General features: G+C 38.8%; 1 protein-coding gene across 2 annotated transcripts; it reads right to left on the reverse strand.

Moving 5' to 3' along the window:
- Window positions 1-64: 64 nt before the first annotated feature.
- Window positions 65-26190, reverse strand: UBE2J1 (ubiquitin conjugating enzyme E2 J1). 2 transcript variants are annotated; one of them, XM_080341644.1, is made up of 8 exons: window positions 26056-26190; window positions 17500-17573; window positions 15675-15806; window positions 14586-14670; window positions 13044-13149; window positions 10578-10707; window positions 6512-6643; window positions 65-1417 (listed from the first exon to the last, which is right to left on the reverse strand). In XM_080341644.1, the coding sequence occupies exons 1-8, from the start codon at window positions 26084-26086 to the stop codon at window positions 1148-1150; spliced, it is 960 nt and encodes a 319-aa protein (XP_080197770.1). In that variant the 5' UTR covers window positions 26087-26190; the 3' UTR covers window positions 65-1147. The 2 variants fall into 2 exon arrangements, with proteins under 2 accessions (XP_080197770.1, XP_080197771.1); XM_080341645.1 differs by lacking the exon at window positions 6512-6643.

Raw genomic sequence — 26190 nt, forward strand, 5'->3', positions numbered from 1 at the left:
GAAAACTATCACACTGATGGCTTTCTTCTGCTTTTTGCAATACTTAAATACTGACGGACAAAATCTCTCAAAACCCTAAGAACGGTAAGTCTATTGCTTGTATATGTGATTTCACAGCATTCATTAATATTACCAATTGTTTATTTTTTAATAAATTAAATTTATTTATTAAATTTAATATTGGGTCCAATATAGATTTTAGGTTAAAAAAAATAAAATAACTTAAAACAAACAAAACAGTCCATGTGATACTTGAAATACAACCGAAGACTGGCTTGAAATTCTTTATTACTACCAAGATTTTAATAAATATTTCTCTTAAGTACGTTCATATATATGAGAGTTTAAGTATAATAAAGTTTAAATTTTCTTTAGTAAATAAAACCACATATGAAAGACTCAGTTTAACATATTACGTATATTTCTGGTATAATTAAAAGACAACAGCTGCGGGTAAATAATTATATTACATATTTATAACTATTGCAAGAAAAGACATCTTTTATATCATCTTCAAATTTAAAAACAAACAAGACATACAATTGAGAGTATGAGAAGAGGACATTCAAATCTTGCAAAATATTACCCAATTTTTCTTAAAAAGAAAAAAAAGAAAGAATAATGCAAGTAGTTTTCTGGCCCCTTCTTTCCTCCCCTACTCCTTTCCCCCTATCACACAAAGCAGCATCACAATCAATCCCTATGTGTTCCCTCTCCAGAAATGTGTCACGGTAAATAAAAGTGGTTACAAAACTGTATCCTTTCTAAATTAAGAGTTCACTGGACACAAACACATAGAAGTTTCCTTCTCCAATGTAAAATCTTACACTAACTGAGATGGGGTGATTAATTGCATTTATGTTCCATTAAAAAAGTGAATCAACCACTTTTTCTAAGTTGTCTTTTTCTCAGATTGATTCCCCTCCCACATGCTTTGACGTTACTACACTGACTCTCCAAGTATCTAGTGGGTACGCAGTTAACACCTGTTGTAGTTAAAAGTCCGATTTGGCTTTTCTTACAAGCAATGTATCTGTAGGTACATTAACATTCATAAGAATTTAAGCGTAAATACAAAAAGTAACGTTTGTAAACAGTTCTCGTCATACCCAATACAGAACGTTCAACGTCGTCACGACAAACAACCTTATAATTCAAATATATACTCGTTAGCCAAACATATCCTACGAAATATAAGAGCTGCCAACGCAAAAGTCAGAAGGACGATCAGAACGGTTGATCCTGTGTGGTTGGTGTTGACCCTGGGCTGCTGTCCCCGGTTGAAGTCGGCCGAGGACGGGGCCCGTCTCCGGCCCTGCTGCTGGGCCCGGCGCTGCCGGGGGCTCAGCGACGTGCTGGGGGCTGCGGGGGGGGGCTGCTCCTGACCGGCCGCTGCGCCGCTGCTCTGAGATTCAGCCTGAAAAGGAAACATGAACAGCGGTGAGGCGAAACAGTGCATAACACCAGCAAGGAATAAAGCCATTAGGGCTAAAACGCACTCTTCAGATAATAGTTAACATTTGAAGGCCTGATAACGCCTGTCACTAGTAATGACAAGATAGTTACAGCCATCATTTTTTGTCCATACACTATCCTGAGAAGCTTATTTCATCAGCAGTTCTAAGGACAGGAAATGTCTGAAGAAAGTCTGTAAAAAAATATTTGAATTCCAGATTGGTTCCAAATCGGGAGATTTCAAATGTCTCAGGCTAGAACTTGCTTAACTTTTTGCAGTTCAAGAAATCTTTAATAATTCTCCAGATAGTTACGTCTCTGAGGATTTGTAAATGTCACCTCCACTGAAGGGAAAACAAGATAGAGAGGGAAAGAAAGCAAGAAGCCCAGAGAACCATAATTAAGCAACGCTGCACCAATTCCTGTGGCCAGCTGGGTCCAAACGCCTGTTCTCATCACCAGCACTAACACTGGAAAACAAAACAAAAATCCTGAACACAAAGCACCAAAGTGATTCCGGCAGGCATTACTGAGCACTGTACTTAAGGATGCACATGCCTATTATTGCCCTCTACTGGTCAAACTGCTACCATTATAGGTAGTAAGAAAATAAACATTAGCAACTGGTGTTCAGCTCAGAGTACTATTCTAAAGAAAATAATTTTTCAGGTTGTAAGATTGAAACTATGGGTTCTGATATCCCACTGCAGAATCCTGCTTGCAATATTAAAAGGTTTTAATATTAAAAAGTTGGAAATGTGAGCCAGTAACACAGCAGTTGTTGGAAATTAAATTTTAACTTTGTCAAATATGTTTATTTGTCAGAGCTACTTATGTCTTTTCACTTCTCAGTATTCCCACTCACAAGCAACTTGCAGCTCTTTTCCAGAGTTAGGTTCCCTCCCACCCCCTTCTTCTAAAATGGTATCATTACAGCAGATAAAACCAGAAGTCTGGACATTTTATATTTGCTTCTAAGCAAAAGCCCTTTAATGGACACAATGTCTGTAACCCTAAGCGCTGTTCTGTCCAGCTACTCTGTCCACAAAAGACACCATTTTCACATGGGCAGACAGGGAATGTCCTCAGCTGTGTATCAGGTTTGATGACCCACAAGACAGTACTTGCTCCTGTCACTCTTTGGCCACATATTCTGCATTTGAGAATCTCCCAAATTTTCACCTCGTCAGCGATTTGACTCGCCCAGGGAACAGACCTTCCTTTCTTACCTCCTCATCATCACTATTTCCCACTGTTTATTATCAGCAAGGAAGTACTGACATAATTACCGCATTTGACGACTTGCCCGTTTACACATGCTTCTTGCCTAAACAAGCAAGCAGCTTGGGTAGCTTCAAAGAAAAATGGTTTTAAAATATTTATTCTATCAGCAGAGACATTAAAAAACACCACGAGCAGCTTGCCGTGATTTTCACCACATTGCAAATGAAAACCATTCTGCTTTATACTGAACCCACTTGAAAGTCCTTCATGCCAAGGAAAATAAAGACCTAGAGAGGCCAAGCCTTTGAAAATTAAGTTCCTAGATTCACCTACACCCTCATCTTTCAAAGGGAAAGAGGGAGAGAGGTGAATGCAGGAAGCAATAACTGCAAATTCAGCAGGCAGAGTGTTATTTTTCTTAAAGCAACTTAAAAAAAGGAATTTAAAAAGGAGTCTAGAAATATTTCTCATCCTTCATACTTATACACACCTGAGTTTCTTCCCACCACTGGAAATGCAAAAAAATAAAACAAAGACCATGTTCTGAATGAGCCAAGGTGCCACACACTGACATAACAGAGCTGTAATTCAAGAGAAACCTCACTGACAACTGCAAGGCTTCTTCACCCAAAGCTGAGCTAATCCACTGCCCTGGGACTCCCAACATCATCAATGACCAACTATTAGCAGACATGCAGAAGCAAGTTAGATAAGAAAGTAATGATCATTACCTGATATAAATTTGGGACAAGATGCTAGTGTAACTTTAAAAATATATTTATCTAGATGTGTATGTTATTTAAAACTTAATTATTAAGAATCCCAAAAATGGCAGATTATAAATTTAAAATAAATAAATAAATAAATAAATAAATCACAATCTTGTCTTCATTTAACAGCAAGTTTATAAATTCTCCTTAGGCAAAAATTTTTAGACTAATGCAACACCTCACAATTTCCATCCAATTTTAAGTCATTTTCTGCAAAATCATACTGGAAATTTTTGGAATGAGGGCTTAATACACTAAAAAAAATATACATAACATGAGCTACATTGAGCCACCTTTACCATCTGATCTTCACAGTTCTTGAATATGCACTTTACATGTCATATTATTTCTGAAACTTCCAAAACTGTTAGAACTGGTAGAAAACTTTGCTCCAAAGACAAGAGAACTTGACAAATAAGGCTAGTTTAGTAAAATGTACACGTATTAGAATTAACAAAAAGTCCTATCATACAACAAAATACAAGTAAGGAAATCTGTACTATGTTCAGTCCACTGAAGAACTGCAGCATTCACCGCATCACTTATGTATCCAGGCCGTTATTTTAAACATTTTTATCAGAACGCTGGAAGTATTAAATAATCACATTGGAAAGGATGTTTTAAAAAAATACAGCAAACTCTAGGAACTCAGAACCATATAAATCCTCTGGATTACTGAAGCCTCTTTCAGTTACACTCATGATCTCAGACACACACAGAAATAAGAAGATACAAGGATAGGGGAAATACTTGGCTGTCCATATAACTTCCAGCTGAAGAACAGCTGAAGTTGGACACAGCACAACTTAAAGGCTAATAAGAAATATGTACATTGTGTGATTAATCAAAGTAAGGCCAAGCACCTCCGACTGGCAAGACATTTAAAAATATTGGCATACTATGACAAAACTTAAGACACCATCTAATAGTGATAAAAGGAAACACTTTTTAACGATACATCATTCAAAACATACGATTAAAAGCAAGGCTTTCTATAAATCCCATGTATCAGAACACAGTCTCATTTTCTCATAGAAACCTCCCTCATCAGTTCAAGACTAGTTGACTTCAGTTACATTGTTTATTTCTTTATTCCTCATTCCAACACTTCATCCAGCCAGTATATTAGTGCAGGACATTACTACAGTATATTGTTTAATAACAGTTATACTGAGGTTTAGTGTATTCCCCAGCTATCAGAAAAAAAGTCTCAACCACACTTCTTAGCTTGTCAATTTGATACTTGGTAAGGATTATAATTTTATTCATCAACTATAAGCACCAAGGTGGGACACCATTCCACATCAACACACTAAATGTAGGTTGCCACAGCCATGGTAGGAGTTCAGGCTCCCATAATAGTCCATGTGGAGTTAATCAGTGCAACTAGTGGGACAGAGCGAGCAACAGCATCAACCAACCTCCGCGTCCTGGGGAGCTGCAGAGCCCTCCAGCCTCCACCAACCAGTCCCAGGGACTGCGATGAAAGTTCGGTACCAACATTTAGGTGACCACTGGCACAGTAGGTGACTTACTCTGGACCCAAGTACAACCTCAGTATCTACAATATATTCATTCAAAAACATTCTTTTGCTTAGATGTGGAAGAATCTCATTTTCTTAATGTTAAGGGCAATTATTTTTATCAAGCCAAATTCCAGCAATTTTACTTGCAATTTGAATGCTCAAACAGGAGTAATATACCATTACTATGCCCTGAATAGACATCAACAGTTATTACAAATAATAAAAAAAGAAGACACGTATATTGTCAGAAGTAGTCCAGCCAGAGGTGTTTTGTAAGACCACTCTTCACTGGCTTCAGACACTTCTTTCTTCCACTGTATGGCTGTAAATTTTCATTCACCAATGGCTCCAGAAAATCCCTACCACTCAAAATGTGGCAGCTCAGAAACATGCGTATTGCTTCAAACTCAAACTAACAATCATGAGTGCAACAGTCTGATCCCTGTAAAACAGGAATCCACTTTCCATCATTTATAGTTTATCACATAGTTTTACACACATTCACATGTTTAAAGGTCACATTTCACACGGGACTGTTTGTTGAAAATTAAGTTAATCATTACTTATGAAATCAGCATAATTGATTAAAACAAATTTCTTAGAAATGAGACTAATAAAAAAAATCAGTCTTTTTTTTTCTTCAAGAAAACGCTAGCAATGCCTTGGCATTTCAGCTAGTTCTACTATCTTAGCCAGGATTGGTAATAAGAAGAATAAAATAAAACGGTTTATTAAATCCTGAACAATCTGGAAAAATCCTTATTGTGAGGAAAGAAAAAAAACCACACACTATGCTATTAGCATGTTTATATTTCTACATAACTTGAAAACACGCAACAGATGGTCTGACGTTATTTGATGTGTTTTAGTTTTTTTAAACGATCTGCTGCCCCATCCTCTCTAAAAAACACAGCTTAGCTGGGATTTGTCTGCAATTTATCAGTGAATTTAGATTGCATTTGCCACAGTCACAACAGCAGCTGCCTTGGCCCATCACCAAGCCTCGGTCACTCCTGAAACCATTATGTAAGCTCTACACCTCACAGTATTAAGATGTGTCATACTTCAAATCGTAAGAATGTTTTAGTCAGATCTACTTAAGAGGTGAGATACCCTTAAATAATATTTAAAAGCTACAAATCATCACTGAAACATTTTTCTTGTCTCTGGCTAAGAATTCTATTGCAAAAAACTTTGATATATTATGCAGATGGTAAATTCAGACACCGTAATATTTTAACAAACTGTTAAAGCACACATTAAAGGAACTACTGAGAACAAGAATTGCTAAAAGAACATTATTTTTTGTTTGTAAGAGAAGGAAGTGAAAGCAAAGAGATTGCTATTTCTGAAAGTGATTCAGCATACTATTTGCTGAAGTTTACAAACAGATTTTATATAAAAGGTTGCAGAAGTTCTAGAAGAAATTTGAGAACTACATACTCTTAAGCAAGCCCCCAATGAGCTGAATTGTACTGATTTAATGTCCAGACTACGCCTGTAGCTGCACTGATAAAACTCAAAGGTGGACTGTACCGTTGCAGCCGCTGGATCCTGGAATGCTGCAGCTGCACCATCCTGCTGGGGCTCGTGTGAAGCAGCAGGGTGGTTCAGTCCCGACACGTTTGAGGGCCCAGCACTGGACTTTCTGGACGAATTGACTTCTGCCTACAAGGAGTACATACGTACGCTTCAGAGACAAGCTCAAAATGGCTCCAAAAATATTTGGCTTATTTTGGAATGCATATTTTAATGTGTGGGAATATGAGACTTACTGAACAATCAAGTATGTCAAATGCATTTCAACTACACACCAACAGGTGTAAGAAATTCTCAGTCTTTAGAAATAAGACTAGAGAAGACTACAGCTGTGCAAACATCAATTTAGAAAACAATTTTAAATTTGTTTGCACATAATAAGTATAACATTCAAAATTGTGCAGATGTAGAGCAAAAAAGAAAATTCTTTAGAAGATCCAGGACAACAATATGCCAGAAATAACAGCATTTTTTAAACCTTCTGTTTCTCATGTCCTTAAGTGAATGCTGACTACCACTGTTACAAGTGAACTAATATATCCTGTATCTCAGCAGGGCTAATTAACCTCCAATAAGTGCTAATTTAATGTGGCTATACTGGTTCTAGTACCGAAGTTGCCTCACAGCCAGAGTGTGCACCTATATATGGCACTACACTGTATCAGGCACACACACCTCAGCTTCTAGTATTTAAGTTTCAGCACAAGCAGAGCAAAAGGAAAAAATACAAGTCTTTGATACTGCTTTGTATGCACATATAAAATGTCTAATAAGCATCAATTCCCAGAATTTAGGCTTCATGCTTTTGGAAACTTGAGACAAGAGATCAACAGTGATGCACAGATGATCAAAAACAAACCTTTTGTTAAAACAGTATATATGCCTGCAATAATCCCTTAGGAACAGAAGAGGACATAGCATCATAGTCCTGAACCAAAACACTTAAAAATTCACACATATTAAAAAAAGAAGTCACAACCATATCAATTTTTATCAGCAAGCAAGTCCACTCCCAAGTCATGTATCTAGATCTCAATTTATTATAAAAATGACAATTCCAAATCTAATCCCTGTCTTTAAATGCAGATATAAGTAGCGGTAGTAGTAGTAAGAAATACAAACAGTGTATTAGAAACCAACCAGTTATGGTTACAACAAGCTGAAAAGATCACAAGATAATATTATTTCATTATACTATTTTGTTTGAAGAAATTAAATTCCGTTTCTTGATGTATATTATCACAGGGGAATCTGAAAAATATGTCACTGAAATGACCTGAAGATGAATTCAAGATTTAAAACCAGTTATAATCTGACACCAGTGCTTTCCTTTTGCACTTGACTATTATGAACTCTAGTATTAGATAGGACACATTATGACTCAAATATGGACCAGCAAGAAATCAACACATGATTCTGACTAATTTAGGCTGGAATGGAACTCTAGATGTTACCTGGTCCAACTCTCTGCCCAAAGCAGAGTCATGTTCAGTTGAGTTTTGAGTATCTCCAAAGCTGGAGATTCCACAGCCTCTCTGAGTAGCCTGTTCCAGCCTTTGACAACCTGCAGGTTGAATTTTCCTTGCCCACATCCAGTTCATTCCCCAGAACCTGTCACCACTGCTCTTCATACCTCTGATTTTCCCAAAAAGAGCTCATTTCATCTTTACTGTTTATGTCTATAAAACACATACACTACAAAATGCACATTTGATTTAGTTTAGTTTATAAAAGTACTAAGTCTAGTATGCCAGACTGAAGTCATGCTAATCAAACAAACCACTTGAAAGTTCCCAAAACCAAAATATCTTTTTCATCACTTAGTCTTTCTTTTCTCCAGCCCTTACCTCTGCTTCCAGAAAAGCTGGAGGGAACACAGACATCAAGGAAAGAAGATCAACATATTCAAAAGTAATCATGAGGGTGAGTGGAGAATTATTTTTACTACAAAATATGCCTTGTGATAGCCAACTTGTAGATAAATCATATTGTTTTACAGTAATGTGTATGCTATTAGTCATGTATTCTTTTTTTTTCCTTCTAAGTGGAATGGAATTTATAGTGTACAGCACCTGAAATGAACAAAACAATTTTGAAGTCAATGTAATCCTGACTCTTTCAAAAATGTAGTTTTCTATTAAAAGAGACAGAAACAAAGGCGGAGGCTCACAGAAGCAAGAAAATGGTAATAAGCAAATGTGGTTTGCTATCTTTTCTCCTGAATTTAACCTTCATTTCTCAATACCACACATGGGGATTTTTTAATAAGTTACCATTTCACTTAATGCTGGTATGAAATAATTTCTCATAATCCCAAGATCATCTAGAAAAAGTTAGGAAATTTCTTCTATAAGGATCAAGATAATGCAGAGATAAATAGCATGTTTGATAGTAGAGAGACTCTCTCAAATTATACACTCAATCAGCAATCTGACATTAAATCTTACCCCATAAATTGACATGGACTATATCAAAATGATTAAAAATATTCTACTCCCTGCTAGTAATTCATACTATTAGTTTACTACAAAGACATCAACCAAATGCCTCAGCCTCATATCAGTCAAACACATAATAAAGTCAAGCAACACAGGGAAGCAGGAAGCTTAAATTAAAAAAAAAAAAAAAAAAATCCCCAAAATTTGATTTGAGAAAGGAATGGAAAGTGCAACCAGAGGACAGAACTGATATACCTTGTAAAAAAACCCACAATGGATTGTAAAAGGCTGTAGAAACCTGAGGATTTTGTTCATTTTTCCCTTGTTGAGTACTGTTTGTAGGAAGTGCAATTAAGTATGTGGATACATGGAACACACCAATACTCTTTAGAGATTGATGTCCCTAAGTCTTTAATTTTAAAACTGTAAAAGGTACGAGATGTAAGTTAGCAGCTCTTTCTAAAAAATAATTTTAAAAATCTACCTCTAATATTTCTAGCATTTCTGTGATGAAGATTAGCAGTTCTTAAATAAAAATTAATCCTACACTTTGTAACCCTTATATACTATAAAAAAGCCAGGAGCAGGTAGTCCATTGCTTCTCTGAGCAGCTCAGTTTTAAGACTTTGTCCCTATATCTCCTCATCTTTGTAAGATACTTTGAGGTGTTTTCCTAAGCGTTATTACACACAGACCAAACCACATCAACATGTCTAGATTTGAGATCACACAGGAACACTGCCAAACTGACAGTAATGCTCCACAGGAGGGAATCTTAACTTTCATGGTACATACACACACAAAAGTAGTCTTTAGGACAGTGTTAATAGAACACTGGTGATTAAAAGGGGACACATCAGCATCCCTGACCTTACTGAGGATGTATTCTGCACCAATGACACATCGTCATAATTTATTTCACTGTAGTTCCCTGCCCTCATGCGTAGCAGCCTTCCTTAGCAGCTGATTACAGAATTTAGTGGAAAACCCAGTGAAAAACAATACTGTGCATGCAAGACATGCAATTTTCTAAGGCACGTATTTGGCTAGACAAATCTCACTTTCACTGAAACACAAGCTAGAGAACACATTTTTGGGTAACAGCAACTTCCATACCAGAGTTCAGCTTTCAGTATCTTCAGCTGCAGAGCAGTTCAAAAGAATCTGCAACCATTTCTCAGTAGGAATATGTTTTATTCCTTCCATAAGTCAAAAGGAGGGGGAAAAAAAAAAAAAAATCACAAAGGAAAAAGAATTAGCTTAGCTTTGCCCAAACTACCCTGACACTTTTATGATAAGACTAACTCTGGAGAATTTAATCAAGTTATTGGTGACTGAAAACATGGAAGTAAAAGCAACATACTTAAGCAGTTCTTAACACAGAGCTCACCACTGCAATTAAAGCAAATCAATCAGTGCTTGAGATACACAATTTATTAATTGGCACATTGGAAGAGATAGACTTCTATCTTTCTCTTTCAGACTGTCCTAAAAAAACTGGTATCCACATAGTGACTGATGAAAATTTATGAAAGGATGAATGTTTATGCAATTCACAATTTTTTCCTCAATATTTGTTTTTAAATTCTATACAACAGAGCTAAAAGTTTGAACTGTTACTTCACCTTGAAGCTAATTTGTCTGGCAAGTTCTTTGGCCTCCTTGTCCGCCTGGCTTGACACACTTCCGGATGTTAGTGGTAAGAGGGCTGTCTTCATCGATGTGCCACACATTTCACAACAGAAGTCTTGTGACCTGGCCACAAACGACATAGCTTAGAATAGCTTAGAAATATGTTCTCACAATATTCTTGTGCATTTGTTTAAACAAGCTATTTGCAAAACAATCCACAGGAAGACAAGTGATATCAAGACCAGTAGCTTAAAATTACTTCCCCCCACCCCAAATCACACTATCTCGAAAAATTATGTTAAAATTATCTATATTACAAATACATATTCTACCATGTAATTTAGGAAAATATTAGTAACTAACTTACATATTGCTATTATCTATACTTTATTAATCATGTTACCACTTTAAAACCTACTTTATATCCGCAGCGAAGTAGAATTGTAAATTATGAAGATCTCACTCTTATTACTAACACTAAATTGAATCCAGGCACTTGCACCTCAAATTGTCTATAGGACACGCTGCTGCGGGCAGGTCTCCAAGCCAATGAGAAACCACACAGCCTTGACACTACAGCAGCAAGACCAAAACTCTGCCTCTCAGCAAGTTTTATTAGCTTTGACTCAGTGTCATGCTAACAGGAAAGCGGCAGCTTCCAAATGGCTCAGAGTATAAGCAGAATAAGCTCACATCTGCCTGCAAAATAAGGTCCTAGTTGCAATTTGGAATACAGTAACTTTGCTTGTAAGATAGGGATATGATCTTTCAAGTACCTCCTCCTCCCCAATAGAGAAAGGAGAAAGATTGAAAAAAACAAAAAACCAAACCCACGGGTATAAGATTTCATGTAAGTATAATCACAGAACAGATAAGGTTGGAAGGGACCTCTGGAGATCATTCCGTCCAGTTTCTTTGCTCAAAGCGGGGTCAAGCAGAGCACGTTGCTCAGGTCATTATCCAGCTACATTTTTAATACCTCCAAGGATAGAGATTCCACAAGCTCCCTAGGCAAACTGTGCTACTGCTTTGACCATATTCACAGTGAAAAAAAAAAAGCGCATTTTCTTGCATTCAGATTGAATTTTGTAGGTTTCAGTATGTGCCCATTGCTTCTTGTCCTGTCACTGCATGCCACTGAAAAAAGCCTGGCTCTGCCTTCTTTATACCTTCCCTTCAGATATTTGTACACATGGATAAGATCCCCTGATTCTTCTCCAGGCTGAACTCTCCCAGCTCTCTCAGCCTCTTCTCAGAAAAATGTTCCAGCTCCTCAGTCACCTCTGTCGCACTGCACTAGATTCACTCCAGTATGTCCGTATCTTGCTTGCACCATGACCCAGACACAGCACAACCTGGGCCCAGCACTCCAGATGTCTCACCAGCGCTGAGGAAGGATCACCTCCCTCCACCTGCTGGCAACGCTCTTCCTAACACAGCCCAGGTTACCATTTGCCTTCTTTGCTGCCAGGGCACATTGCTGCCTCATGATCAGCCTGGTGTCTCACCAGGACCCACCCTTTCCAAGCTCCTTTACAGCTGGTCAGCTGATGTTAATCCTCCTCAGGAGCAGGACTTTGCTCTTCTCTTTGTTGAACTTGATGAGATTCTTCCAGCTCCTTGAGGTTTCTCTGGACAGCAGCACAATCTTCTGATGTACCAGCCACTACTACCACATTTGTATCATCTAAAAACTTGCTGAGGGTGCGCTCTGCCCCATTGTCCAGGTCATTAATGACACTGAACAGCACTGGCCCCATATCGACCCCTGGATTACACCAGTAGTGACTGGCCTGCAGCTGGACTTCGTGCTGCTCACCACAGTCCTCTGAGCCAGTTCTTAATCCACCTTATTGTCCCCACTCACCCAGGCTGTGCTTCAAGAGTTTCTCTGTGTGTATGGTACGGAGTACAGCAGCAAAAGCCTTGCTAAAGCCAAGATAAACAACATCCATCGCCTTCCCCTTCTCCACTAAGCTAATTATTTCATCAGAGCCACAAATCTCATTTTAAGTTAATTTCCCAAATATAATTTAGAAGCAGTTGCTTCAGATTTTTGTTGTTGTTGTTTCATTATTATTTAAGGGAAATATACATCACTGTTTTGGTGTTTTCTCCCCCACTTACTGTCAATTCCATCATACTTATTTTCCCTCCACACTGCAATTACCACCATATCACAATGTTAATTACATTTCTAGGCGTGAATTTCAGACAAACCTCTAATTTGACCACACAACACTGGAAGGACACAGTCCTCTCAAAGTATTTTGTTTGACCACAAGTTCCAAGTTTGCACAATGTTCGGGAAAAAAAAATGTATATATACAAGTCACAGATCTTTTTTATATTTGGAATAAATTCAAAAGAACAGACTGAAATGACTTACTTTCTACTCAATGCCTTACCCTAAAAGAAGTACATATATGTGTACCTATAGTAATAAACTTAGTGCTTACTTCTTTGCAAGAGCTCTTCTTTCTTCTGGTGTGTAATCTAGAGATCCTATTGCTCCTTCACCTTTGGTCGGCATAAATCCAATAATGGCTAATAAAGCTGTTCTTACTAAAATGGGAGAACAGAGGTACAAACAGGGTTGCAGAAACAACTGTTATTTCAACTCACTCTATACTCAGTATAGAAAAGTTGCAATTCTGCCTGCAAAACTTCATTTTTGTCTAGAGGAACAGTCTGAACTTCATACACGCAGCACTGGGTTTTTTGATACACAGAAAGGCTTTCTTCATTTTTTAGATTTCACATTATAAATGAAAGGTAAGGCCTTATTCTTCCCTCAGCCAACACAGAGAAGGTAAGTTGCCACAAAAATGTTGCTTCAATATAAAGATTACAGTCCCAGACTTTAAAAACAAGTTCTGAAGAAAAAAGGTAGGGCAGATTTAACATATAAATGGAGGGGAGGGAGGCAAAGATGAGGATTCATAAGGCATTCTTCTTTTTGTGCACATTTTCTATTAGACATGAATTCTGCAATTTAGTGCACACAAGCTCAGTGGTTCTCTTTTATGTAACGTACCACAGAATTTGTTCCTTTTATGTGATCATGCTGGGAAAGGAGCTTACTTAAAGACTAATTACAGCTCATAACAGAACTGTCATCTAAAACATCTCTTTTGACAATCTCTCTTTTTCAATTTTGTTTTACATAATCGTGAAATTTAAGAATTCGAGACACTTTGCTCATAGATTGGATAAATAAATAACACATTAATAAGTATCACAAAATAGAGATAGGGTATTTACACCTCCTATTTAGAAGGCAGTATTTTCTACACTAAAAAAGATGTAAGGCACTTTACAAAAGCTGATGAATAGTCTGCTAGTAAACTCCCAAGATCTTACAAAGATATTTTAAAAGTGCAACTGATATCCAAAGAAATAATTCAAGTACTGCACTCAACAAAAATAAAATTATATAAACACAGAAATATTGGCTTGGAGAAATTGTGCTAACTCTCAATTTCTGCGATAATGAAATTTTTTAAAAAGATAGAAAACACTCGGTTATTCTGAACTCAGACCATGTTGTCTTTCCTCTTGAGTGTTCAGAAGTACAGCATCAGAATTAATTACCAGACTCCTCTCTATCAATATTCAAGCTGTGTTCAGTGATTATACAAAAACAGGGCAAAGTAATAGGATTTAAGTATTTTCATAAGAACAACTAAAAAAAAAAAAAAAAAAAAAAGAAAAGATTGTAAGTAGTCTGTGAATTCTTAATGCTTGTGCATCCAAATAAGTAAGAGCTTACCATCACTCCACAGCTTCTCAACCCTTTCACGCTGCATTTATTAAATACCATTCCCAAATCCTCCTATGTCTCTCGTTCATGACTTTACATTTCTCAAATTCTCCAATACTTTTACTCCCTCAAAATCTGTCTCTTTTCCACTACAGTCATTCTTTGTGATTTTTTTTTTTTCATTTTAAAGATCTAGTTGCTTGCTGGAGGTAACATTTTCTAAATAATTGTTACTTACTACTCCATGAAGGCTGCCATGTTTCAGGATGGTGCCCTGAGATGCTTAAACAAATTTTCTTCCCCACTTCAAACCTGCCATTGGCCTTCAAAGGAAGAAGGAGGACATAATAAAACATGCTGGAAGTTAACTCCTGGGTTTTGGTACAAGTTGTAAAAACCATCACCAAACAAATCTATATGCAAACAATTCTTTATAACCATATTACTGCCAACCTCACAAAACTGGCATTCAGCTTTCTAAAGAAGTCTGCCATCCACTTCTATTCATGCATGAAGAAACCCTTAACTGATACCTCACGTCCCAGTGTGATATCGTGGCTTTCCTGTTGCTCCTGTAACCCACACTCCACGTGCAGAGAGCCTAAAAAGCTATGAAAACCCTATGAAACTACGCACAAATGTGGGTCTTTGCCCCAAACCATAGGTCTGCCTTCCTACGTGTGACCAATGTCTCCAAGAGAGACCAAGAGGGCGCATGGAAAGAACAGAAGGTTAGACAATCACATCAGCAACGCGATTACTCCTGGAGAAAACTTTCATTTATTAGGTGCAAAGCTCCAGGTAATTATAGTATTCCAAAGTCACCTTGGAAGACTTCTGGTTTTAAACTGGCAACATTAACTGTACTAAGAAAGCTCCAGAGAAGCCTTATAGCAGCCTTCCAGTACCTAAAGGGGACTTAAATCTGAAGAGGGACTTTTTACAAGGGCACACAGTGATAGGACAATGGGCAATGGTTTTAAACAGAAAGAGGGTAGATTTAGGTTAGATACAAGGATCTTCAGCATGAGGGTGCTGAGACACAACAGGCTGCCCAGAGAAGCTGCGGATGTCCCATCCTTAGAAGTGTTCAAGGCCAGGCTGGATGGGGCTTTGAGCAACGTGGTCTGGTGGAAGGTGTCCCTGCCCATGGCAGAGGGGCTGGAATTAGATTTTATTTAAGGTCCCTTCCAACCCAAACCATTCTATGATTCTACTCTCCCATCTTTCTTATAAAAATAAGATTACCTTAAATGCAAAGAGTCTCTCAAGACACCTATGGTTAAATTGATCACATAAAAAAGGAAAAAACAGTAAACATGCTTACCGTCAGCAAAATAATGCTGGGTGGTTTCATGGGGTATTCAGGTGGTAGAACTATTCGCCCATGATAAATCCCTCCATCGAAATCTGAATCTGGAGGACCCCTAACAGTAAAGTGCCATTCAAAAAGATTATCCTAAAATTCCACCAAAGGAAGGGGAGGGGGGAAAAAAAAAAAGAGTACGTCAAAGAATTAGGCAACTAAACACCATTTTAATGAACAAGAACAGGCTAAAGAAACAGTGCACAACAGAAATTTTAAAAAGTCAAAATCAAATGGATAGTAAGACAAACAACGCAGTACTAAGATTCTAATTAAAAGGATAAAATGTTGTGGCTTCTGGCAATTTTCTCACACACTAGCTTTGTTAAAACCCTAAAATTAATTTTACTCAAGCTCTTCACTATAGTTAGATCAATTATGACAAGAGCATTATTACCAGACAGATGGAAAACTGAGTCAACTAAGGGAAAATCGGGTCTTTGGCCCAGTGAGCAATAATTTCTGGAGAATTGCGGGGAGACCCACTCCAAGAAGCAACATTAATGACAGCTCCCCCTAAGTCCCTTCCACACCCAAGTCAGAGGGTTTTGACTCTCACCCCAGAGAATTCCCATCCTCTTTGCTTCTCCATAAACAATTTTGAAACCGCTACTGTCCCTAAGTGCACAACAGGTACACTTTGAAATCTGGAATGTTATTTTCATTGGACATATAAATAACATCTCTATAAGCATTATTTCTTTGAGGTTCTGTGTCTGGCTTTATGTATCAGATCTCGTGATGCCCACAACTTCCTGAACATTTCCAAGCAGAGTAACAGCTGCTGTTAGGAGTCCATATGAGTCTTGCTGTCAGTGAATGAGATCCTTCAACTAATGCTGCACACTGCTATCACAGGGCTGGGACTGTCCACATAGTTACAATTTTTTTCAAGGATGGGAGGTAACTGTCAACATTTCCAGCATTTCCTTCCTTCCCTGCCACTGTTTTCTTCCCAGCGACCCACTGTTTTAATCAAGGAAAAAGGCCTTCATGTAATTTACAAGCAATAGCATGAATTAAACCTTACATTTTGCCATAAAAAAGGGAAACACAAGGTACAGAGAAAAACAGATAATAAGGTATATTTTACAGCATCCAGGAACATGCTATTTTCTGTAAGCATGTTAAGTGTGCTATGCATTTCTGTGAACAGATAAATCAAACTCCCAAACCAAATACCACAGAACACTGCCTTTTTCATTATTCCAGCAAAATCAGAAGAGATTTCTATTAATCTTTGAACCATCAGAACTCCAATGTCCTCTCAGCCTAAAAAGTTTAAATGGGTGTTTAGAAGACTTCAAGAAGTGGAATCTAAGCATTCTCTAATAAAATGCATCCAGAATTACACCGTTTTATGTTTTCAGGTTTTTTGTACACAAAATAGTGAATCCTCATAGATCACCTAGGCTTAAGTGTTTCGTTGAAAACTAAGCAGCTGAGCCAGACGTCATGTTTGGGTGTAAAAAGCTTAACTTAAACATAATGCACTTATGTGGTCTCAGGAAGGATGAGGGGGAATGAACATATTACACCTGCATGACAAAATTACTCAGGTGCAATGTAAAACTGATTTAATGTACTTTCACTAACAACCTGGAATTACAATACCATTGAAATAGAATTCTGTTACTGATTTCCATCACAGGAAAAAAAGAACTGAATCAATATTTAAAGTATCTAAATACGTACATTTCAAACACATATGCATAGAGAACTTAGATTATATATATTAATAACACAGTCTAATTACAAGCTCTTGCAAACATATAGAGAAACAAACCTCCAAAGGCTGTGCATGATAATGATCTGTAGGATCCTTCAGTTCTGCAGCCTCTTTCATCAAACGTTTGACAGCTGAAAAAGAGAAAGAAATGGAAATAAAGAAAAAGTTAATACACATTGCATACAAAAGTACATAAACACTTCTTGCAGAGCTCCTTTCATCTACTTTTTTTCAGCACATCCCAGCTTCTTCACTGGAGTTAATAAACCAAGACACAATAGAAATTACTCATCCTGAATAAATCTTAAATGAGTTACGCAAGCACAAAGTTCTGAAAATTACATTGCACAGTCACCATTTCTCAATGCTTAACACTGGGATTAAAGTAGTTTTACATTATTAATTGCACCAAAGACAAAAGGAAAAACATAGGCGTAATTAACAGAGTTTCAGACTTTAAATACAAGATGTACAAGACTAATAACCTCAATATTTTATCATAAAAGCCATTGTGTGCATTTTTCAACAACTGCTGAAAAGCTTTACCCTGACACCTCCTGTGACTTACATTACTACTTCCTTAATTATTCCAAAGGAGGTCACAACAAGATATGAGAGAAAGCAACACACTGCTACTAAAAGGAGACAAAGTTTTATGCTAAATTTGAAAAAGCATATGCCCAGCCAGAAAAATTTACCCAGGGCCTTTGTAATTTGAACCTACAACTGAGTGTTGACACACAGGTATTCTTCTATACTAAATTCAGGATAGTCATTAGTCACCCTCTCCAATCTTCTATTTCAGAATCACCAGCATCATTTTTCTGCACATCCTTTTTCCTTCCCCTTTAGTAAGTTGTGTTACATCACTTGTCCTGACAGGTGCCCTCCTGTGCATCATGCATTAATGCCTTATGAAGAACTCAGCCCAGCTGAAAAGCAGAGTACAGATAAGAGCTACAGACAAATTCAAGGATGCTCTTCATGAATAAGGTTAGGTGGAAAGTTCCTAGCACCAGTTACCTCTTCATGCAACTAGGTAGGAATAGATTCCCCTAATCCATTTTCAATATTCAGTTCAAGCCATGGATGTCCCTCCCACTCATGTAATTATCTAATTACAAAGAAGGAGAAACACTGCCCCATTTCTATTACGGTGAAAGTGAACTGTAGTCGATTTACAAAGCCTGGAATGACTAGCTGATTGTAGGCTGTGCAGCATGCTCAGACTCCAGGGCTTTCCTCACTGTCATGACGCTGTGAGGGAAGCTACTCTAACCTTCCCACAGAGGAGTTCTGATTTCAATCTAGTGTGAAAAGTTCTTTTCCTCCTTCACATTTCTTGACAGCTATAAACAACAGCTCAAACTCCAATAATTTCATTTCTTACAACCCAAAAAGCAAACGGACTCTGCGGAAATTTGCAGGTGTCAATTAAACACCTGGCAGAGCCCATAATGTCACACCACAGGCAGTGGCATCCAGACTCTACTGAAAAACAGTTTGTCTCTTTCATTCGCATTAAGGTTTGCCAGTTCATTAACATGGAATAGTAAGAAAAGCAGCCTGGACCAGAAATGGCTTCAGACCCAGCAATGCTTCACAGCCAACAAGTGTGGACACTTGCCTTCAGAAGAACAGTGGCATGCACCAAGGTGAGCTAATTCAGGAGTCAACACCTCCCTAAAACAAAAGGGTAACCATGAGAAAACTGATAGTATGTATCAGGAAGCCAAACAAAGACAGAATAGTCATGGATAAGGCAGACAACTCTGTTACTGCGATTTCCCAAACAAGGGACCAAGATGGAAAAAGAAATGCACTCCCCCTAATTCAGCATTGCATGCAGCTACCCACATTAACTGAGGGAAAGCGAAACAAAACGAACCAAACAAAAAAAAACCCCCACAACAATCTGGCAGACTCTACTGCTTCCGCAAATGCTTTCTACTTTTTATTTTTTAATGACTGTTATTTTTTTTTTCCATTTAAATAAGACTTAAAGGTCTACTCAGGAGAAACAAAGAAAGAGTAGGAATTTCTTCCAATGGCTCTGCTGACAAGACAGCGTAAGTAAGGATGTGATTTACTTCTCAAATCCAGGTGCTCCAAAGAATTAGTAAAACTCATAAAAAGTTTCTCTAGGATGAAGCCCACTTAAGCTATTAGTAAAATACAAGTCATCTTTGTTATGTGTTTGTCTATTAATGATGCTATTATTTATAATTAGGAAAAACATTAGAAAATAATATTAGAAAAAGAAAGAAATTGAAACCACATAATCAATTTGAGACAAGCATTAAGGCCCTTTAATTACATGACATTTCTCATGGATTACATTTTGGGTAAGTCTTTTTAAATCTAGCTGGCTTTGGTTTGTCTAGCTCCACTCATTATGTGACCACTGAGACAAGAATGGCTGACCCGTGGTTGGTGTAACCATCAAGCGACTTCAGAACTCACAGTGCCCAGGGTCACCTGCTGAACCACCACCACCACTTGTTGCTGCAGCAGCCCAAGGCATCTGGGAAGCCATTCACACAAACTGCCTGTATTCGCATTCAAAAGGAAATCCTGTTTACTAAAGGTAACTTTAAATTTCATGTAAAGGGAAAAATAACAGTGAATCACAGTCACAAGTTCGACTGCACAATGACTAGATCACACAATTAAAAAAAAAAAAAGTCAAGATTAAATTTGTATGTAAAGTACATAGGATTTCTTGTAAGACAACATCACTCAATAAGCTTTGATGTTTTAAGTAAAAGAAAAAAAAAATCATTTAAATCACTTTAAGTGGTGTGGTCATGAAACCATGCAAAAAACATACTTAAAGGGTCATAGCAGACTGAAGAGTTACTAAATACTTTTACCACAGTTCTTTGATATGGAGAATGGTATATTTTTTTAGTAGTGCTGTACTCTCTAGAGAATAGTTTATTAAATCTAAACGTTCAGAGACTCTTAACAGGTTCACAGTGACCTGCACAGTGTCACTAACTAAGTGTGTGTCACCTACTCCATTATGAATGTGATTTTCCTGGACAGCTTATAAGCTGTGAATGATATGTGATCATTAGTGAATTAAAAACAGTAGAAGGGGGAAAAGGAGACAAAGTACCCAGAAATATAAACTACAATCCTTTTGCAGAATTGCGTCAAATGGTCTCTCCTCTAGGAATAAACCCACGTTACCACACTTCCAAGTGAGCTCCACATTACTAATGCTCTTCTCCTCTACCTGTGCATTCCATGTGTTTATTCATTTTGTCCCCACTTTTCTTAACCCTTACGAGTTCACATCTGTCTTTAAATACATTTTTTACTTCCTGTATATATTTTTGTACATCATTTCACAAAAAATGTTACTATATTTTCACAAAATATTTGCATAGTAGTTTATAGTCACTTAATTTTGAATCAAAACCACATTTAAAGTTTCATTAGGACCAAAATACGTGGTCTTTCTTCATTAAAAAAACACACATCCTAGTCACATCCATCCAAAACAAAATCCCTGGAAGACAGATAAAATTTCCAGTTGGACAAGTCCTTGAACCGCTGATGAGGAGAACATACTACATATTCTGTTCCTTTAAAGCTCTTTTCCAAATCATTCCCTACTGCCTCTATGATGGGACAGTAGGCTATCCAAATCTTTGCTCTGGCAACTTAGCAACAGAAGTACAGATAAACAGGCATAGAAGCCAGCAGTGGAAGCAACCCATAACGCTAACGATCCTTCCCATATGGTCAGTGATCACCCTATCACATTAACATCCTCCAGTGACAGAGGAATGAGCAAAATGAGGAAGAGTTAAACCTTCAGTCTCAAGTACACTGCATCACCATTTTGAAGTCATCTCTATCAAAATCTATTAGAGTTTCAACACTATTCTAAACATCATAATGTGTGGAACATTGCTTCTCCATACCAGAGAAACCACACTTCTCTGCCTAAATAAAAGCAAACAGAGACAATAAAGTTGCTCATCATTGACAGCTTCTGTGATGTTCTCCACTCATCGAGTTCCCATTTTATGCTGATCTCATGTGACAAAGCAATTGTTCTTACAAAACCAACATGTGCAATTGCAGAAAAACTGCGTAAGGCAGCCATAGCTTCCAAAACTGCTTTATTTTAAAATCTGGTTTCACAGTTCCTTTGACTTATGCTACAAAACAAATGGAGACACCATTTGCCAAAAGACAGGCCATCTGTGTTACATCTTCAGGGTCTCAGATACCCTCTTCCCCAAGACGAACAACCCTCCTGTACTCATATAAAGTACTGACAACTGCAAGAGAAAATAAAACAAACAAAAAAAAGATAATACTTTTAATTAGTCTATTCTCTCTTTCCTCTCACCTCAGAAATGACAGACCTTTAGTCTGCATTTCTCTCAGAGCAGCAGGAAGCACAGGACTCTTCCTGCAGTTACAGTTCAAAACAACTGTTCAGTCAACACAAAGAAAGAGAAAACTTACCAAATGTAAGGTGCTTGTTGAACATACTCAGAACAAACAATGTACTGAGTTTTAATCATTTTTAATGCCTATTCAACATCTAATTTAAAAAAAAAAAATTCTATTTCATACAGAGAAGGTACGAAGCAACACAGTGCCTACTGGCTATTTTCTATGAACTGTTTTTTATTAACAAAGAACTGGTGCATGCTTGTTGTCAAGGAATACTTCTTATTTGTAAAAAGTAAGGAGTGGAGAGAGAGGTATAGTCTGTAGAAAAAGCAGTAAATGTACTGAAGATGATGGCTAAGAGGATCACAACCTTGGCATGTTATGTTCCTTGTGTGTCCAAGATCCAAAAGCATCACCTCTGGGCAGCAACTACAGGACACACATGCCATGCCCTCCCCTGCATGCTCTCCCCAGTCCTTCAGTGCTCTCACTAGGCAAATTCTAGATAGGGATGCCTGCAGTCTGCTGAAAACAAATTAAAAAGCCCACCCAAAACAAAATAAAATGCACCGTTGTTTGTGGTCTCTATGTAAGTCACTGTAAGTAGCTGTTCATAATTCTTCAAGTGTGTGTGCACTAATCTCTGCTCAGAAGACTGGTAACATCCTGCATGAAAGAAAGAGACTGTCACTACAAGAAGAGTGACTACAAGATTTGGTGTCTGATCTTGCAGCAGGCTAAGGGTCACAGCTCTTGCAAAAAAAAAGTAAAGAGATTATTCCAAGTAGCTGTCTTATAAATTTCAGAAAATAGGGATGTTCCTGAAGCATGAAGAGGATGAAGTCTGTGCTTTAGTCAGCTGAGCTTTAATATTGATGGGAGAGGTTTATCAGCCATATGGTAGCAGGCTGATATACATTGACTAATCCATTTTTAAATCCTTCAACAGAAAATAGCTTGTCCTTCTACATGTGCCAAAAATAGACATAAAAATATGAAGCAACAGCTTTAAAGGCTTCGCCTTATTGAGGCAATACAAAGCAGCCTGAATTGTGGAGAGTGAAATCTTTTCCCTTCCAAAATTAATGGTCTTTTGAGGAAGAAATAAAAAAAACCCCACATTCATAGATGGTGTGAGGAGACAGCTTCAGGCGAATGCCCCCATACCTGCTTGCCCTTACATAGGGTAACTGGCAGGAACCAGCAGCAGCTTAGCACACCACCCTCGCCAAGCCCAGACCTTCAGTAGCCACGACGTGTACCTGTGGTAAAGCGAGAGCTGCCAAAGCACCAGCTGGGCTGCCTCTCATCAACACAGACACAGCGTGCAGGGGAACAACATGTTCCATGTTGTGGAGAGTTACTGTCTTTAGAAACACTGGCATGAACTAACATTAGCTGGAGAAACTGGGATAAGGAAGATGAATATATTGACTAGTAGCAATTAGCAGCAGGACAAAGCTGTGAAGAAATATTGCTCTTTACATGGTCTGTTTGAAAGCACACAAAAAAGAAAGGGCCTAGAGCACCCAACTGATCCTCATTCATCAATCTGGTCTAGCACATCTACTCACAGAAGAGGGATCCATGTAGCCATGTATAACCACAGAAGGCCCTGAGCTCCTGTCATAGCCCTGCGGCAGAATTTGGCTTAAAAGTAAGATTAGTAAAAATAAAGGTTTCTTTTAACAAAATTCTCCTATTTAAAATGTGTTTTCCTCTATGATATTTCAAGAAAAGCCTACTATAATCATTAAAATAACTTACGCTAAAACTGTAAGTAGTATTCATTCTCTTTAACACTATTGAGCAGACAGAAGTCACCATCGGCAAACAGAGTTTTCTTGAGTTCAAAAGCAGATTTTAACGGGAGAAGCCTCTTGTGCAGGTACAAAATGGCTATTTTCTTCACTCTGTCTCAAGGTAATACATTCCAAATGCCTAAGGCTGACCAGGACCTGAAGGTCAACAGCTTGGTTTGCCTTCTGTTCAAGTCAACAATAACAGCAGGCACAAGGACAGCTACTAGTTCTAAAGCCTTAGAGGGCTCAGTTACCAAAATCATCCCTTCAGTCCACAGATGACACAATCATCTGAAATAGGAGACATGGTGGATTCAGTTTGATGTATTTCAGTGCATTTACATTAATTAAAACCACCTCCATATTAGAGCACTCTACATTTCCATCTTACGCCTTCAGCTGAATGGCAACTGTAAGATATCATCATTAAACCGCCCATGTAACCGTACCAAGATAGGAATTTGTAAAACATCCACAAAATATTAAATAATTGCATATGCTTATCTACCTGGTTAGCAAGAAATGTGCCAGACTAAATATAATGCCTATACATAACTATAATCAATTTATTTTAATGGACCACAACTGTTGAAGAAACAATATTTATTTAAAATATTTTTTCATATTTATTTAATACCTTTTTGCCCATCTTTTTAAATAAAAGACTTCACAGATGTTAAGTGACTTCTGAAAGTAGCAATTTAAATCATAGTGATTTAAATAATTTGTAGACTTTCAGCATCGCTATAGAAAAGAAATGGTTTACGATATTAATATGCTAGAGAGCATGCTTAATTTTGGGAACAATACTAATCCATTGTATGAAGCTTTGTCAATTAAGGTTCATTTTGCTATGCGATGGCACAGGTGCTGAAAATGAATTCCAGTGAAGATAATTTTCTTTGAAAACATGGGGGACTAGTAACAACAGAGGGGAGGATCATTTCTAAATTAAACCATAAATATTTGCCCTCTCCACTCAGATCCCAGGAGCACGTCATACAGCACACCACCACCATTTCCAATGACGTGGCAAACCACAACTAGTGAGCATGTTCCTGTGGCCTTGTAATTTCACATATGCAACATATCCAGCATATCTCTCAAAAATTAAATAAAAAGGCCTTTCTTCCTGATATTTTAAACTATAACAAGTACATCATTTGCTTTGTGATTCTTCTCATCTTTCAGTTAAGCAACCTGGGTGTGATGGTGAAAGACATAGTTTAGCAATGGATACATCATCCACGTGAGGCATGTTTTGTAAATAAGCCTGACATATGTTTGTTAGTACAAGTCATCATAATGTTAAGTTTTTCCTCACCTCCCATGCTGGTAATAGGACAGTGTGATTAAAGAATGAAGTCATTATTCATCATAATAACATGAAGCTGCAACTACCTAGTTCCCAAAACCAGATTAGAGGAAAGCAGGGGCAGGACAGCAACCGATACACAAACTCAACTAGCCTTACAAGCTCTGGAAGAAGTTTTGCTCCAGCAGCAACAGGCTGCCCACACAGCTGGCTGGAGGCGAAGCCTGGCAGAGAGGTGAGGGGCTGCTCCAACACTGCCCCATGGGAGAGACCCAACCTGACCTCAGTTCCCCTTCCAGGGAGCAAAACCTTCCCTTCCAGCGCTGCTTCTCAAGACATCTCCTCCATCTCCTGAGGCATCTCTCCCACTTCAAGAACTCAAAAGGAAGTCTACGAGTTATCAGGCATAAATTTTAACACAGAATCATATGAAAAAAAACAGACACTTGTGCATGTACAGTAACACTTCCGTAAAACAAACTTACGCCACACAGACTAAGGTAGCATTGCCAATCTGTCCCCTCACGCACTTAGTCGGAAAGGAGGTGACAGCCAGGGGAACAGGGCACAGGCACCAGACAGAAGTTCAAAGGTACATTTACACGAACCAGCAAAAAAACATGGGCACACACACCAGGCAGCCAGGGTGTGTGAACCCAATCACAGCTCGGAGAGAGTCTCCAACGCCACCGCACTGCGAAGGCAGAACGGACCCAGCCGGCCTCCGCCGGCACGGCGCCACCGCCCCGGCATCGCCACGGCCCCGGCATCGCCGCGGCCCAGAGCCCCCATCCCTGCTCCCCACCGCGGCTCGGCCCGGCCGCTGCACCTGCTCCCGCCGCGCCCCAGAGGCGACTGCCGGCCCCGCCACCGTCGCCGCGCCCCGGCACCGGCCCCAAAGTCTCCCGCGAATCGCGGCAGCCCCCGAGCGGGCCCGGCCGCCCGCCGCCGAGGGCAGCGGCCCGGGTAGCCCGCACGGCAGGGCCACGTTCCCCCGTCCGGCCGCGGCCTGCAGGCGAGGCCGGCGGCCGCCTCCGCAACTCCCGCCAGGGCCTGCCGGGCTGCCGCGCCGCCTACCCGGGCTCTTGAGGTTGTAGCGGGCCTCCATGTCAGCGGACGCCGCTCCCTCGATCGCTCCTTCCGCAGCGTCTCCGGCAGCGGGTGCCGGGTGCGGAGGAGGAGAAACGCCGAGCCCGTCCCAGCCCGCCCCGC

Source organism: Nesoenas mayeri (assembly GCF_963082525.1).
Source record: "Nesoenas mayeri genome assembly, chromosome: 3".
Lineage (NCBI taxonomy): Eukaryota > Metazoa > Chordata > Aves > Columbiformes > Columbidae > Nesoenas > Nesoenas mayeri.